The 16966-nt window shown below is 41.1% G+C and overlaps 1 protein-coding gene across 7 annotated transcripts in view; it reads right to left on the bottom strand.

Moving 5' to 3' along the window:
• LMNTD1 (lamin tail domain containing 1) overlaps window positions 1–16966 on the bottom strand; it is a 437115-nt gene that overhangs the window by 148321 nt on the left and 271828 nt on the right. For 4 of the 7 annotated variants that reach the window (XM_082419810.1, XM_082419811.1, XM_082419809.1 and 1 more), the window contains one exon: window positions 868–970. The exons of the other annotated variants lie outside the window; for them this stretch is intronic. In XM_082419810.1, coding sequence (XP_082275936.1) covers window positions 868–970 — 103 coding nt within the window. The remainder of the gene's footprint in view (window positions 1–867; window positions 971–16966) is intronic. 7 annotated transcript variants of the gene reach the window in all.

The following is a 16966-nucleotide window of genomic DNA, read 5'->3' as shown; positions in this document are numbered from 1 at the left end:
AACCACTTCGCCACCAGGCGAGTCCCAATGATTTTATATTTATTTTTCAACCAGTATCTTACTATTGAATATTTAGATTATTTGTTAATTTTCTATTACCTTCTCTCTGAAACAGAGCTTCCACTAGCCCATATATATGAATTAGAGGAAGTCAGGGTGTAAGGCTTGCTGGCCAAAGAACCTGTCTGATTTCAGCCCCACTCACCCCTCTGATCAGATCCCATATATGGCAGCTCTGCTCTTAAATTTCTAAATGTATACTGGAAATGTTAGAGAACAATAAACATAGAATCTCCCTCAGAATGGATGAGCCTTTTCTTGAAATTTCCAGCCATTCTGTATTATCAAGAGTTGCCGTATGGTATGTAACAGTACCCACATCTTGGTTTATTGGTTTATTACCTGCCCCTTCTATGACTTGTCTAACAGGTCTTTATTGACCTGTTAATTTCTCTGTGAAAGGGCATCAAAAGTGATTAAAGCGCTAAGACTTTACAGGTCAGAGATGCATAGAACACCCCCCGCTTCCAGTGTCATCACGAAGGTGCTCATGATTAAAGCACTCAGGTGATGTCTCTTTTTATATTTCGAAAACAAAAATGGAAAAAGAGAGCCTTGTGTTCTGATTCTTCTTTTGCTTCAGACCAAGAAAATGATTGCTCATAAAGTCCCCAAAAGAACTGGCAATAATGACTCTCGACAGCCCTGAATGAAGCCATTGTTATAGAAACATGACTGCCTTTATGGGTGAAACGATTACATTTTTTTATACCACATGGAATTAAATGGAAGTCTCCATCTGCCTCTGTTAAGAGCTCCCTTTGGAGAGACTGGGAGCCAGTTAGCCAGAAGCCAGTGGACACTGACCTCTAGCCCGGACCCCTGGTCCCAGCCTTCCGTTGTCTCCTCTTGGGCTCCGACCGCAGCTCTTCTCATGAAAGTGCTATTGTTGGTCTCTTCAGAGAGGAGCCGTTAAAGGAAAGGGAAGATTATTTGCAAGTGGGTAGGAAAATGTTCCAACAAAAGAATGAAATGATTAGCTTCCTTCTATATATAAGCACCAGCCCTGTTGCCAAATCTTCAGGCTGTAGTGAGTGAGGAAAACAATGACATTCCTGATGCAAGGCAGAGTCACCTGCAGCCACTGACCAATCACAGGTAAGGCCACCCTTTTCTTTACCCTGGGAGAGAATGGGAGGTGGGGAGACTGCAAATTTATCCTAGGATATTTCTCATCTTATTAAAATCTTTTAAAATGGGAACCATTCTTTTTTACATGTATATTTTTATTGGAGTAGAGTTGATTTACAATGCTGTGTTAATTACTGCTGTACAGCAAAGTGACTCAGTTATACACATATAGACATTCTTTTTTTATATTCTTTTCCATTATGGTTTATCACAGGATATTGAATATAGTTCCCTGTGTTATACAGTAGGACCTTGTTGCTTATCCATTCTAAATGTAATAGTTTGCATCTACTAACCCCAAATTCCCAATCCATCCCTCTCCCTCCTGCCCATCACTTGCCCACAAGTCTGTTCTCTATGTCTATAAGTTTCTGTTTTGTAGATAGGTTCATTTGTGCCATATTTTAGATTTAAAATGGGAACCATTCTTGAATGGAGGGACTATGTAAAATGACAAGCCCTAAGGGGACTAATTCTTTTTAACATGATATGACCCTTTAAAAGTAGAAGGTTGAGAGATTCGTGGGGTTAGCTGATCATTAATTTTTCCTGTATGTGAGGTATAACTATGGCTCAAGAAAGTCTAGAAAGCTTACCACCATGCTATTGTGGCGAGCCTGAGGTCTGACAGGAATCTCAAGGCTCTGAGAGAAGGCTTCTTAACCTGATGTGTGCGGTATTATTTTGGAGAGGAGATCATGGGTTGCCCATTTCTTATAGACAATTTGACATTGTAGACAATTAGGAAATATGATCAGACAAATGGACGATTGGAAAAACGTGTACAGCAGAAGGATAAAAAGAGAACATCTGGGCATGCCCTTCGTTAGCTATAAGTTAGCTGATCGCTTTGTCCAAGAGATGGATGACGGGGCTGCAATAAGGGATGAGGTTTCCTCCTTTTTGCCTTGAGGAGAGACTTGAAGAAAGGGAGTTGGTGGGTTTGCTGAAGAGCTGGGAATGTCTGTATGAAAAATGGATGCCACAAGTGAAGGAAAAAAGTGTTTATTTAAAGAATGGAGGTAGTGGGATGTGGAGAGGGACAAGAGTTAGAGGAGTGAGAAGGGAGAAGGAAAAGCAGAAGACATAAGAAAGATTTGCATTTTGAGGTCTTTCATAAACTCCCTGGCTTCTTACCTTTCTATGTTGTCTCAGGTCTAACAACCACTCTAAATAACACCGCCCTTAGGAAGCTTCCTGCTCCCAGCCTGAGTGAGATGCCCTCATCGGGGCTCTTGGAGCTCCCGGTGTCCCCTCTTATTTCAAAGGACTGCAATGGCCTAAGTTGGCTTCTCTGGGTGTCCAGTGGACTCCTCTGAGCCTCATGAATTCAGCAATGTGCCCGCTTTGCTCCTTGCTGTGGTCTAAGCATGGGGAAAAACGCCTGGTGCATAGTTAGTGTTCAAAAAATATGTTGGAGGAATAAAGTGCAGGGGGGAGGGTGCAGAGATCATAAGCAGAGAGGAGAGCCTGATTAGAGACGAGCAGGTTGATGGGGATGGCCGGGGTCCACAGGTAGAGAATTGACACAGTCTGGGAATTTAGAGAAGCACCGCGGAAGGAATGAGTGGGTAGCAAAGGATGCATCTTCAGCGGTGAGCAGGCTTGATCACTAAAGGGCCCTTTAAACCATGTGAGAGAGATTAGAATTAATGCCGAGGGCAGTGTGGAGACACATGAACAGGAGAGTTGGGTAGCAACGTGATTAAATTGGAATGCTTAGAAAGAGGAATTCTGCTGCAGCCTGGAAAACAGATTGGAGAGGGGCCAGCATGGAGGCAGGGAACCCGTTTAGAGACTGCTGCAGAAATCAGTGGGAGATATCATCGTGGGTTGAACCATAATAGTGCAGAAAGGATGGAAAAAGCAGTGGAATTTAAGAAATATTTCAAAAGTAGAGTTGACAACCTTGATATTGATTAGGGAATAAAGAAGAAAGAGAAGTCAAGACTGGTATCTTTGTTTCAGGCTTGAGGAACTGGATGATCAGTGATACCATTTGCCAAGAAAAAAAAAGAGAAAAAGGAGTATTTTTTTTGCATTTTTGTAAATTCAGTCCCAGGCAGGTTGAAGTCGATGTGCATGTGGAATATTCAAGAGGCGGTTAGATAAGCGCATCTTGAGAGCTCAGGTGAAGAACGGGGCTGGAGAATCAGAGCTGGTGGTCGTGGACATAGAGGTGGTAAGGAAAGCCATGGAAATCGATGAGATTGCTTAGAGGAGGACATAGAGGGAGGAGACAAGGAGACTCAGGACTCTGAAGATCAGACACACTTTTTAAAAGGCAGGAGAAAGGAGCCTAAAAAGAACAACATGATGAAGTAGCCTGTGAGATAAAGAAGGGTCACAGAAGCTGAGGGGAAGATTTATTTCAAGCAGAAGAAGTGGTCTAAATATCAAAGTCTACAAGGAATTAGGTTGACAGCTGAGACACATCTATCAAATGTAGCACCAGGGCAGTAATTGGCCACCTCGATGCAAACAGCTTCAGTAAAAGTTTGGGGGCAGAAGCCGTATTACACTGGGTTGAGACGTGAACAGGAAGTAACAACATGAATACAGTGAGTGTGGACAAATATTTCACGAAGTTTGACTGTAAAGGGGCAAGTATGCTTACAGTTTTCAAAGCCCTTAATCATTCAACCTTTATAGGAAGAAATAATGGGCAACAGTGGCCGAAGGAAGAGCAAAGAGCAAAACAGATCCCCCAGAGCAAAAGAGATCATTCCAAAACCTTGAGGTGATGGTCCCCCAGAGAGAAAGTGGAGGAAAGTGAGTTTGCTGGGAAAGTTCCATTTTATTTTATTTTTTTAAAAATTTATTTTATTTATTTATTTATTTTTGGCTGCATTGGGTCTTTGTTGCTGCGCGCGGGCTTTCTCTAGTTGCGGCGAGTGGGGACTACTCTTCCTTGCGGTGCGTGGGCTTCTCATCGTGGTGGCTTCTCTTCTTGTGGAGCACGGGCTCTAGGCACGGGAGCTTCAGTAGTTGTGGCACGTTGGGCTCAGTAGTTGTGGCTCGGGGGCTCTAGAGCACAGGCTCAGTAGTTGTGGCGCACGGGCTCAGTTGCTCTGCGGCATGTGGGATCTTCCCGGACCAGGGCTTGAACCCGTGTCCCCTGCATTGGCAGGCACATTCTTAACCATTGCACCACCAGGGAAGTCCCAGGAAAGTTCCATTTTAAACTCTGGTGTGTTGGATGGTGTTTTGCCATGGAAAATACACAACGGCAATGGGAAAGAGAAGAGTGGAACTGACAGAGGTGCCCTAGCTGAGATGGACACTTAAGAGTTCTCTGCAGTAGTGGCAGCCGAGACAGCCCACAGGAGTAAGACTCCCAGGGAAAGAATGTGAGTGAGAGGGACAAAAGACGGAGGACAGTAATGACAACCGTCCATTGATATTTGTCACCTAGGAACTAGATATTTTTCCTGACTGGACAACTGGATAAGGAAAGTCAAGTCATCATTTCTATGCAGACTTTTTAACCTTTACTAAATTTTCTTGAGTACAGGGAAATCTAAACTTCTGCTTATTTAAAGACAAGTTAACACTCCCCCACCTCCACCCCCAGACTGTAATTGTGTGATACTCTTGACTTTACAACTTGAAGCGTATTCAGCAAAATTTATTCAGATGCTTTTAGCATTTTCTGTAATATGTAATTTCTATGAACAATATATTTCTCACCATTAACTACTATTTTCTATAATGAGTAAATTGATGAGAAATGCAAATATAAAGTTCACCCCAGCCTCTCTCAGGATGAATGCTGAAAGGTGTCATGTGTTTGGGCAAAAGCCAGGGTGTGAGTGATGAGGTTAAAGGACATGAAGTGCTGTGTTAAGAAGCCGAAGCTAAAAAGGGGGGTGGAAATCAGATCCCTGCAGGTCTTTACTATTCTGCTAAGTAATTTTAGCTTCATTATGTAGACAATGGAAAGGCATTGAGTTATTGTGAGTAGAGGAGTGAGAGGCTTAGATCTGAGTTTTAAGAAGGTAATGCTGGTAATTAGTAGGCTCCTAGAAATATTTGTTAACTGAATGGAGAAAATGATGACTGAAGACTAGGGGATCAGATGAAACGTGCTGTTACTATTTGGGAGTTAATGGGAGATACGGTAGAAGGTCTCCCATTCAATGAAATCAGGGACTGAATTTGATCAGTCATTTGCTTTAACAAGTAGGGAATTAAGAAAAGATGTATACACTTTCCTTAGAGATTACATTTTTAACCTAAGACATATATGAGTACACTCATCCAGCAATTGTATAATAGAGTGCCAAGGCCCTTCCTCTGAGTATAAGTTTGCTAATTGGAATTGTATCATTTTTCTTACCTGAGCCACACTCATGTTTCCATTTCTTTATATTGCAGCAAAGACCAGAGTGCAGAATCTTAAAGACATGTTTACAAACTTTTCCCTATTATGTTTGGTTCACCTTTCTCATACTTATTTGAATTATAATATTTTCAGCCACTCACTCTCACCAAGTCTTCCCAAAGAATTACAACTTAGTTTTCATAGGAACAGCTCTCTTTCACACTCAGGTTTCATTGGTTTACATAATATTTAATTAAATGCTGTAACATATTGAAAAGTACAACTGCATTGACTGGCTTGTGAACAAAATACAACTGTTTCTTGGTAAACATACAACTAAATTGATGGGACCAGGAAAGTTTAGCGTAGCAGACAATCTCCTACTAGTCTCCAGTGATGAGTGTGAAAGAGGATGGGAAAGTGTTGTTAATGAGTTGATTTGGCTAATTGGGGATCTGCTAACAGAGCTTCCGCTGTGATGATGTGAGCTAGAGCAACGGCAGTGGAAAAAGACAGGACAGGACAAATTGAAAAGACATCAAGACACCAGCTTTGGAGACAAACAGGCTTGAGTTCAAACTGTGACTTCATCACTTAGCTGTGAACCTCAAAGTTTCTTTTTTCTTACATATAAAACAAGAATAATGCAGTGCAGTGAAAGATTGATTGGGAAAACGCAGCTAATGTACTTAGCAATGTGCCTGACACAAGTAAGTAATCAGTATGATATTATCAGCAGAATTTTATGTTGAATTGAGGAAAGTGAAGTCTCAGAGATGATTCCCTATTGTCTATCTTGCCTGAATAAAAGATAATAAGATTAAAAAGGTAATACCACTAACTGAAATAGGAAAACCAAGAGAAGAAATAAGAGAAGAATTGAACATGTTTTCAGGCTGAGGGGAGGGAGCAGTAGCAAGAGAAATTTTTTTAAAAAATTAGAAATCAAGAGTGGTTTTCTCTGTTGTATGAGATCGTAGGTGGATTTTGCATTCATCTTTGTTCCTTTCTGTATCTTCCAAATTTTCTACATTGAGTGTATAAATACGGGACTCAGAGAAGAACACTATTTTCTTCAACATGAGATATGAGATTGGGGACAGTCTAAGAGACAATGTTCCAGAAAAAGTGGAATGGAGTGGTATGGGAACACAGGTGGAGAGAAAAGCTTAGGAAGGGGACAGGGACATTTCTCCCACGAGGAAAGAAAGAAAAGAGAACAAAATGAAGGTTTAGAGAAGTTTTAAAGTGGATGTAAGAGAATTTGAGGAAAATCACATCATTTGGCCTCTACATTTTTAAGTAAATTAAGAGGCAAGGTAGTTTGCTAAAACTGAGGAGGGAAGATAGAACTGGAAATATAGAAAGAGTAAAAATGTTTTTAAAACTTCATATGAGGAACAGAAAAAAGATCTAATTTGAAATTAATACAAATCTTTCCAAAGAGCCGGGAGGCCCAACTGAGGGTGGATAATTTGTGTGAGTTGTGGAGCCAGAGGTCCAGTTATCTCCGTCGCCACAGTTGATTGTGTGGGAACGGCAGCGGCAGTTCAAACTGGCCAGGCAGGTGTGGGAGAGTCATGGGTGTGGAAATCTAGGGGAACCCTCACTCCACCAAGCCTACTCTTCTTCTTCATCTCTCGCAGGCAACTACCACTGTGCCCTCCTTTGCTCTTCGCAGAAACCTTGGAATCATGCTAGATTCCTCTCTATCTTTTAGGAACCCCCATCTAAACAATCCCCAAGTTCTGCCCACTTTTTCTCCTAACACTTCCCCACCTTCACGGTCACCACAGTTGCCACTGTCATCCTCTTGCCCTAACTATTGCCTTGGCCTCTAACTGCTCTCCCACATCTGCTCCTGCGTCGCTCAGTTCCATTCTTTGCATTGTCTTTGTCTTTAAAAAAACACATCAGGTATTGTTTCACCCTTTTAAGACCCTTAAAAGGCTTCTGATTTCCTTAGAATAAGGAGCAAAGTTCTCAGTACAGCTCACCAGGTCATTATGATCCAGCCCCTGTGACATCCCAGACTCACCTGGCAGAGACCCTCCCCTAGCTCTCTATTCTCTGGGCACATGGGCCTTCTCTTTGCTCCTCAGAAACATGGAGACAATAAAGTGACCCACAGAGACAGAGATGGGGGTGGGCTCTCATATAATCAGATGCTATGGACTTCACAAGGAAGAGAAAAATAAAGAAAATTAAATTACATTTTAAGAAACAAAACAAAGACCGAGCACTGACCCAAAGGGGTTGAATAATTTAAACTAGTAAGAAAAATGGTGATGTTTACGTATTGATTGGCTTTCCCTTACACCCTCCACCCTGGCTACCCAGTGCTTAGGGACTTGTGGGGAAGTTCAGATTTGTTTTAGGGAGTAAAACCCAGATGCTTCACAGACACCAGACCCTCCAAGACAATTGTCTCTGAGCACTTTCCTTGGACGTCCCAAAGGCATCTCAACGCCAGCAACTCCCTCCTCCCCATCTGCCCCCATCCATCTCCATAAGCCACACCTGTGCCAAGGAGAGCTGTCCTGGCTCCTCCCACACCTGAGCCTACTGACATGGCCCCCCAGTCCTCTCTCAGCCAGGCTCTCAGCTTGCCTGGATGTGGCATCTGTCCCCAGCCTAATTCCCTGTTCCAGGCTCCCCTCCCATCCATCCTCCTCTCAGATACTGGGCTGGTCCTTCTAAAATATCAACTTGCTCCCATCACTCTCAGGATGAAAAAGAAAAAAGAAGAGGAAGTAGTAGAATGTAAGAAAAAAAACGCTGACATTGCCCCCAAGGAGTAGGGAGGGAAAAAGGAATGACCTCTGTTTGAAAGTATTGTGATTCAAGTGGGCTTATCAGCAGAAAGCCAAATTTTAGTTGGTTGTACTCTTAGATTTTCATTCATTTAATCAGATAACATCATAAGTTCAATATTTCTCTAAATATCTGTGAAATGTCTGAGGCATTGAAGACGATGCATACTAGTTAGTACAAAAGGGCAGACTCTGAAATGAGCCACAAATTTCTGCAAAGCTTAAGTTATCTTCCACACAAAAATGTCAGAAAAAATTCTCAGGCCTTTTGTTTCATGAGAGTAGTATAACACTTAGGATGGTCACTGAAGAAAAAAATCCCTTGGAAATTGGTTGAAACTCAGCAATGACTCCCAGTGAAATCACCAGACAATAGGTACAAGTGCCATCCTCACATTTCCCCACTCGGTGGGTGACTCAGCCCTTGTTCAGCAGGGCCACAGGGACGAGTTATTGCTGCCTCAAGACCACATTATACAAACTGGGTGATCAGCGTCCTCTTTTCTAGTGGGCAGAGGGCTTAAAAAACCATATCTCAAACAGCATGTTTGTTTAGCAATGAGCCTTAGGTGCAGGGACCATGGGAAGGGAGCCTCTTTCTGACTTCTTTATGTAAATGCAAAAACACTTTCCAAATGTCATGAACTTGAACTGCTGTTTTTTGACGAGTGAACAGTGGTTTTCAGACAGCTCCTCAAATCATAATCCCAGACCTGGTAAATAAAGGCATTCAGGGGTTGTCTAGAATCTCAGGCTGCACATATCATTTGTCTAAGTAGTTGATTGATATCCCAGCCTGAGCCTAAACTGGGTTCAGACATCCTGGATGTGTACAAAGGGATATCCCAGAGCGTCTTTTGGAGAACTCAGAACTGTCTTTTTTTTCAAATAAAAAAATTTTAATTGACGTATAGTTGACATACAACATTATATTAGTTTCAAGTGCACAATGGAGTGATGTGACATTTATATACATTACAAATTGATCACAACAGTGGAAGTCCAGTAACTATCTTTCACCTTACAAAGTTATTACAGTATTATTGACTATATTCCCTATGCTTTACCTTATATCCCCATGACTTATTTATTTTATGACTGGAAGTTTGTACCTCTTAATCCCCCTCACTTATCTTGCCCAACCCCTACTCCCCGCCCCTCTGGTGCTCACCAATTTGTTCTCTGTATCTATGAGTCTGTTTCTACTTTGTTTTGTTTGTTTGCTTTGTTTCTTAGATTCCACATATAAGTGAAATCGTATGGTACCTATCTTTCTCTGACTTATTTCACTTAGCATAATACCGTCTAGGTCCACTCATGGTATCATGTTATCCCAAACAGCAAGATTTCATTCTTTTTATGGCTGAGTACTATTGCATTATATATATATATATTTTTTCTTTATCCATTCATCCATCGATGAATACTTAGGTTGCTTCCATACCTTGGCTACTGTAAATAATGCTGCAGTGGACATAGGGGTGCATATATCTTTTCGAATCAGTATTTTCATTTTCTTTGGATAAATATCCAGTAGTAGAATTGCTGGTTCATATGGAAGTTCTATTTTTAATTTTTTGAGGATCCTCTATACTGTTTCCAGAAACACATCTGCAGTTAGAATATAGGAATGATTCTCAGTACAGTTTGGCAGCTGTCTTCTGCTCAGCGTCACGAATCATAACTGGATGAAAGAGGTGAAGGAGGGGGGTGGAGAGGGAGAGAGAGGAGTTGGAGGCTTGATTTGGCTTTTAAGACACCATGACCCAGAGGGTAGTGGGGACATCCCCTCTCACCTCACTCCAGACCTTCATGCAGCTTTAGCACCACAAGAGAACTTTAATGACATCACCCAGTGTGAGATGGATGATCAGGAGCCATCAAGAGCCACACATGGCAAGAGGGGACTTGTCAGGAACTTCACAGTAGACTGTGAGCAATACTCATTGTAGAGGGTCATTCTGCAGGGAGAGTAAAGTCTAAGATAATTCATAAATTTCTGGCTTGGGGAATTCCCTGGCGGTCCAGTGGGTAGGACTCCTCACTCTCACTGCCAAGGGCCTGGGTTCAATCCCTAGTCAGGGAACTAAGATCCCACAAGCCACACGGTGCAGCCAAAAAAAAAAAAAAAGAGAGAGGCTTTAAACATAACTTTCTGGCCTGGCCAACTGATAAGTGTTGGGTGGTGGTGCCACTTCCTGAAATAGAGAATAAAAGAGAAGCAGATGATGGCCAGTTCAGTTTTGGAGATGTCAAGTTTGAGATGACTGAAATCTCCCAGGGAAGGTGTCAATAAGGCAGTTAAGAGCTTAGAGAAAGTCTTGGGTAGAGCTATAAATTTAGTGCCATTGGTTTCGAGATGTCATTTGAAGTAATGGCTGTTGAGGAGATGGTCCAGAGAAAGTACATGAGGAGAGCCAAAAAGACGGCAAAACCCTAACATTATCCATATTAAAAAGAGTAGCAAAAAGTGAGCTTAATAGAATAATAATTGAATAACAGGGTAAGCCCAGAGGTGTAGGAAGGAGATCTGGGAAAGTTGCTACCCAAAGAAATCCCACTTATAACTTAATCTACAGAGTCGTTTTTGGAAAATTATACCACTTCTTTGTTTCTAGATCTTCCCTTTCAGAGAAACTGACCACAGAGTAGTAAATCTGAAATTGGACTTTCAAGTAAAAGAAATAATTGTTAGGACTTTGCTTTAAGGATATAAATCAGTGAGTAGTTAAGCCAGGAAATAATAAACAGTCATTAGCTGAAGCATAGCAATGTAAGTCCTAGAAACTTTTATTTCTTTTTAAAAATTCATTGTCCAGTAAGACACCAATAGCATATAGAGCCACATTAATTGGTGCTTATAAAGTGATTAATCTCTTTATTTCCCCTCCAGTCATTTGAAGTGTTCTATAAGATGCCTTACTGAAAAAAAGTAATATTTTAACAGGGACTTTACAAGGGCTTTCATTTTGCAAAGTTTTAGAGTGTGGTGGCACTCTTCTCGGCATCATAATTCAACACCAGCCTACTTCAAATCAGATGTTTTTATGTAGGTTCAGAAGATACACAGGACCGTGGACTCCAAGACTGAAATTTCAGAAAGTAACTCTTTCATTTTTTAACTGGAAAATAAACAGACCACTACCTTCTTTGTAAAAGAGGTCCTACATGATAAATAATAAGGATGACAGCTTTGCCAAGTCCCCCCGCCTTCTTTTTTACCATCTTTTCTAGGGAGTTTGTAGGTGACCAGTTGCAATGTATTTTGTAGTGAGAAGTTGTATTATTTCAAATATCCTCTGTAATCCTTTACAATAATTAAATGCTTATTCCTGCTATAGGTAAATAAATCTATTCCACAGATTTCTGCCTGTAATCTAGAAGCTTGTGGTGAATGTCTTCTTTTGCTTCTGAAATTCTATACAGCTGACACATGTGCCATATTTAAATTCAGATTCTGCTGTCTCTTCTCCTACTCCTGGTGAAATCATTATGCCCTCAGTTGATATTTCTCATTTTCCCTTTAATAAAACCACAGTGACTCTTTTTGTATACCTCCTATGTAACAAAACCTTCAACAATCAAATAAGTTCAATTTTGTCATGATTTCAATATGGTGAGCTTCATTTACAGTTGTTCTGGACATAACACACCTGGCTGGAATATACTCAGCCTGGATTCTACATTCATTTTTAATTCAATTTTAAATTGACAGAGGAATGGATAAAGAAGATGTTGTAAATGTATACAATGGAGTATTACTCAGCCATTAAAAAGAGTGAAATAATGCCATTTGCAACAACATGGATAGTCCTGGAGATTATCATACTAAGTGAAGTAAGTCAGACAGAGAAATACAAATATCATATGATATCACCTATATGAGGAATCTTAAAAAAAAATGATACAAATGAACTTATTTGCAAAACAGAAGAAACAGACTCACAGACTTAGAGAATGAACATTTCTTCTTTCTTTAAGAATAAAGCAACCACTTACATTTGCCCTGATGTGAGATGACTTGGAGCTGAATGCCCAAGTCCCACATTCTCCAAGCCTTTGTCTATGAGAAATCCTACCCACAGCAAGCATCTGTTCTCCAGAAGAGCTTAAAAGGGATGTTGAAGAGGGTAACGCATGCAAACACAGTACTAATGGGTGTTCCACATACATTTCTCACAAATTGAGTGGGTTGAAGACTACTGTGACTTCAAAGTTGGTTTCTCTGCTTAATTCACAGAACTTCCAAGTCATCCGTAATTGAATGAGCATTGCTGCACCTGACAATTAGTCGACCCTATTTCTTCTTTTCTTGTCTTCCCCTGGCTGGTTCTAATGATCTTCCCATCTATAGGTTCAGTCATGCCCTTCTCAGACAGGAAGGATTTAAAAAGCCTGGGGCCCTTGATCTCTTCACAGTCATGAGAAGTTTGATACTAAATGTCTTGAAGGGATATGTATAGTGGACTTACTTTGTTATAAAGCAGAAACTGGATTAGGAACCAAGATGGCGGAGTAGAAGGACGTGCTCTCACTCCCTCTTGCGAGAACACCAGAATCACAACTAGCTGCTGGACAATCATCGACAGGAAGACACTAGAAGTCACCAAAAAAGATACCCCACATCAAAAGACAAAGGAGAAGCCACAATGAGACGGTAGGAGGGGTGAAATCACAGTAAAATCAAATCCCATAACTGCTGGGTGGGTGACTCACAGACTGGAGAGCACTTATACCACAGAAGTCCACCCACTGGAGTGAAGGTTCTGAGACCCATGTCAGGCTTCCCAACCTGGGGGTCCGGCAACGGGAGGAGGAATTCCTAGAGAATCAGACTTCGAAGTTTACTGGGATTTGATTGCAGGACTTTGACAAAACTGGGGAAAACAGAGACTCCATTCTTGGAGGGCACACACAAAGTGGTGACCCGGGGGAAGGAGCAGTGACCCCAGGGGAGACTGAACCAGACCTACCTGCTAGTGTTGGAGGCTCTCCTGCAAAGGCAGCGGGTGGCTGTGGCTCACTGTGGGGACAAGGACACTGGCAGCAGAAGTTCTGGGACCTACTCCTTGGCGTGAGTCTTCCCAGAGTCCGCCATTGGCCCCACCAAAGAGCCCAGGTAGGCTCCAGTGTTGGGTTGCCTCAGGCCAAACAACCAACAGGGAGGGAACCCAGCTCCACCCATCAACAGTCAAGTGGATTAAAGTTTTACTGAGCTCCGCTCACCAGAGCAACAGTCAGCTCTACCCACCACCAGTCCCTCCCATCAGGAAACTTGCAGAAGCCTCTTAGATAGCCTCATCCACCAGAGGGCACACAGCAGAAGCAAGAAGAATTACAATCCTGCAGCCTGTGGAACAAAAACCACATTCACAGAAAGATAGACAAGATGAAAAGGCAGAGGGCTATGTACCAGATGAAGGAACAAGATAAAACCCCAGAAAAACAACTAAATGAAATGGAGATAGGCAGCCTTCCAGAAAAAGAATTCAGAATAATGATAGTGAAGATGATCCAGGACCTCGGAAAAAGAATGGAGGCAAAGATCGAGAAGATGCAAGAAATGTTTAACAAAGACCTAGAAGAATTAAAGAACAAACAAACAGAGATGAACAATACAATAACTGAAGTGAAAACTACACTAGAAGGACTCAATAGCAGAATAACTGAGGAAGAAGAACGGATAAGTGACCTGGAAAACAGAATGGTGGAATTCACTGCTGCAGAACAGAATAAAGAAAAAAGAATGAAAAGAAATGAAGACAGCTTAAGAGACCTCTGGGACACATTAAACACAGCAACATTCACATTATAGGGGTCTCAGAAGGAGAAGAGAGAGAGAAAGGACCCGAGAAAATATATGAAGAGATTATAGTCAAAAACTTCCCTAACATGGGAAAGGAAATAGCCACCCAAGTCCAGGAAGCACAGAGAGTCCCATACAGGATGAACCCAAGGAGAAACAGGCCGAGACACATAGTAATCAAATTGGCAAAAATTAAAGACAAAGAAAAATTATTAAAAGCAGCAAGGGAAAAATGACAAATAACATACAAGGGAACTCCCATAAGCTTAACAGTTGATTTCCCAGCAGAAACTCTACAAGCCAGAAGGGAGTGGCATGATATACTTAAAGTGATGAAAGGGAAGAACCTACAACCAAGATTACTCTACCCGGCAAGGATCTCATTCAGATTCGATGGAGAAATCAAAAGCTTTACAGACAAGCAAAAGCTAAGAGAATTCAGCACCACCAAACCAGCTCTACAATAAATGCTACAGGAACTTCTCTAAGTGGGAAACACAAGAGAAGAAAAGGACCTACAAAAACAAACCCCCCAAAATTGAGAAAATGGTAATTGGAACATACATATCAATAATTACCTTAAACATGAATGGATTAAATGCTCCAACCAAAAGACACAGGGTTGCTGAATGGATACAAAAACAAGACCCAGATATATGCTGTCTACAAGAGACCGACTTCAGACCTAGGGACACATAAAGACTGAAAGTGAGGGGATGGAAAAAGATATTCCATGCAAATGGAAATCAAAAGAAAGCTGGAGTAGCTATACTCATATCAGATAAGATAAAATAGACTTTAAAATAAAGAATGCTACAAGAGACAAGGAAGGACACTACAGAATGATCAAGGGATCAATCCAAGAAGAAGATATAACAATTATAAATATATATGCACCCAACATAGGAGCACCTCAATATATAAGGCAACTACTAACAGCTATAAAAGAGGAAATCAACAGTAACGCAATAATAGTGGGGGACTTTAACACCTCACTTACACCAATAGACAAATCATCCAAAATGAAAATAAATAAGGAAACAGAAGCTTTAAATGACACAATAGACCAGATAGATTTAACTGATATTTATAGGACATTCCATCCAAAAACAGCAGATTACACTTTCTTCTCAAGTGCACACGGAACATTCTCCATGATAGATAGATCAATGGAACGAGATAGAAAGCCCAGAGATAAACCCATGCACCTATGGTTAACTAATCTATGACAAAGGAGGTAAGGATATACAATGGAGAAAAGACAGTCTCTTCAATAAGTGGTGCTGGGAAAACTGGACAGCTACATGTAAAAGAATGAAACTAGAACACTCCCTAACACCATACACAAAAATAAACTCAAAACAGATTCGAGACCTAAATGTAAGACCAGACACTACAAAACTCTTAGAGGAAAACATAGGAAGAACACTCTTTGACATAAATCACAGCAAAATCTTTTTTGATCTACATCCTAGAGTAATGGAAATAAAAACAAAAATAAACAAATGGGACCTAATGAAACTTCAAAGCTTTTGCACAGCAAAGGAAACCATAAACAAGACAAAAATACAACCCTCAGAATGGGGGAAAATATTTGCAAATGAATCATAAGATAAAAGATTAATCTCCAAAATATATAAACAGCTCATGCAACTCAATATTAAAAAAACAAACAACCCAATTCAAAAATGGGCAGAAGACCTAAATAGACATTTCTCCAAAGAAGACATACTGATGGCCAAGAAGCACATGAAAAGCTGCTCAACATCACTAATTATTAGAGAAATGCAAATCAAAACTACAATGAGGTATCACCTCACACCAGTTAGAATGGGCATCATCAGAAAATCTACAAACAACAAATGCTGGAGAGGGTGTGGAAAAAGGGAACTCTCTTGCACTGTTGGTGGAAATGTAAATTGATACAACCACTATGGAGAACAGTATGGAGGTTCCTTAAAAAACTAAAAATAGAATTACCATATGATCCAGCAATCCCACTACTGGGCATATACCCAGAGAAAACTATAATTCAAAAAGACACATGCAGCCCAATGTTCATTGCAGCACTATTTACAATAGCCAGGACATGGAAGCAACCTAAATGCCCATCGACAGACGAATGGATAAAGAAGATGTGGTACATATATACAATGGAATATTACTCAGCCATGAAAAGGAATGAAATTGGGTCATTTGTTGAGACGTGGATGGATCTAGAGACTGTCATACAGAGTGAAGTAAGTCAGAAAGAGAAAAACAAATATCGTATATTAACGCATATGTGTGGAACCTAGACAATGGTACAGATGAACCGGTTTGCAGGGCAGAAATTGAGACACAGATGTAGAGAACAAACATATGGCCACCAAGGGGGGAAAGCGGTGGGGGGGGGGGGGATGAATTGGGCGATTGGGATTGACGTGTATACACTGATGTGTATAAAATAGATGACTAATAAGAACCTTGTGTGTAAAAAAATAAATAAAATAAAATTCAAAAAAAAAAATGTCTTGAAGGGAGTCCACTGGCTTGGATTAGGCTAGTAATCCAAGTAAACACCTTGCAGGCTGCCCTACATCTGGGTATGAGGCCCTCTGTGCAGGTCCACACATTGCCTCTCACTCCTCCTAGATGTTCCCATGGGCCTCCTGCACTTGCCTTGCCCTTGAGAACTGGTCCTCCTTTGCTCTTGGTAGTTCTCCTACCCAGAAGCTGAAGCTTTGCCTTGCATTCCAATTCAGGGCCCACATCCCTGCTACTCTTACATAGGCCAACTGGCTTCAGGCTGTCAACCTCTATGAACTTGCGTCATGGACTTCTGGGGCTGAG

Source organism: Balaenoptera physalus (assembly GCF_965194825.1).
Source record: "Balaenoptera physalus genome assembly, chromosome: 13".
Classification (NCBI taxonomy): domain Eukaryota; kingdom Metazoa; phylum Chordata; class Mammalia; order Artiodactyla; family Balaenopteridae; genus Balaenoptera; species Balaenoptera physalus.
This window is presented reverse-complemented; position numbering and strand designations above follow the sequence as displayed.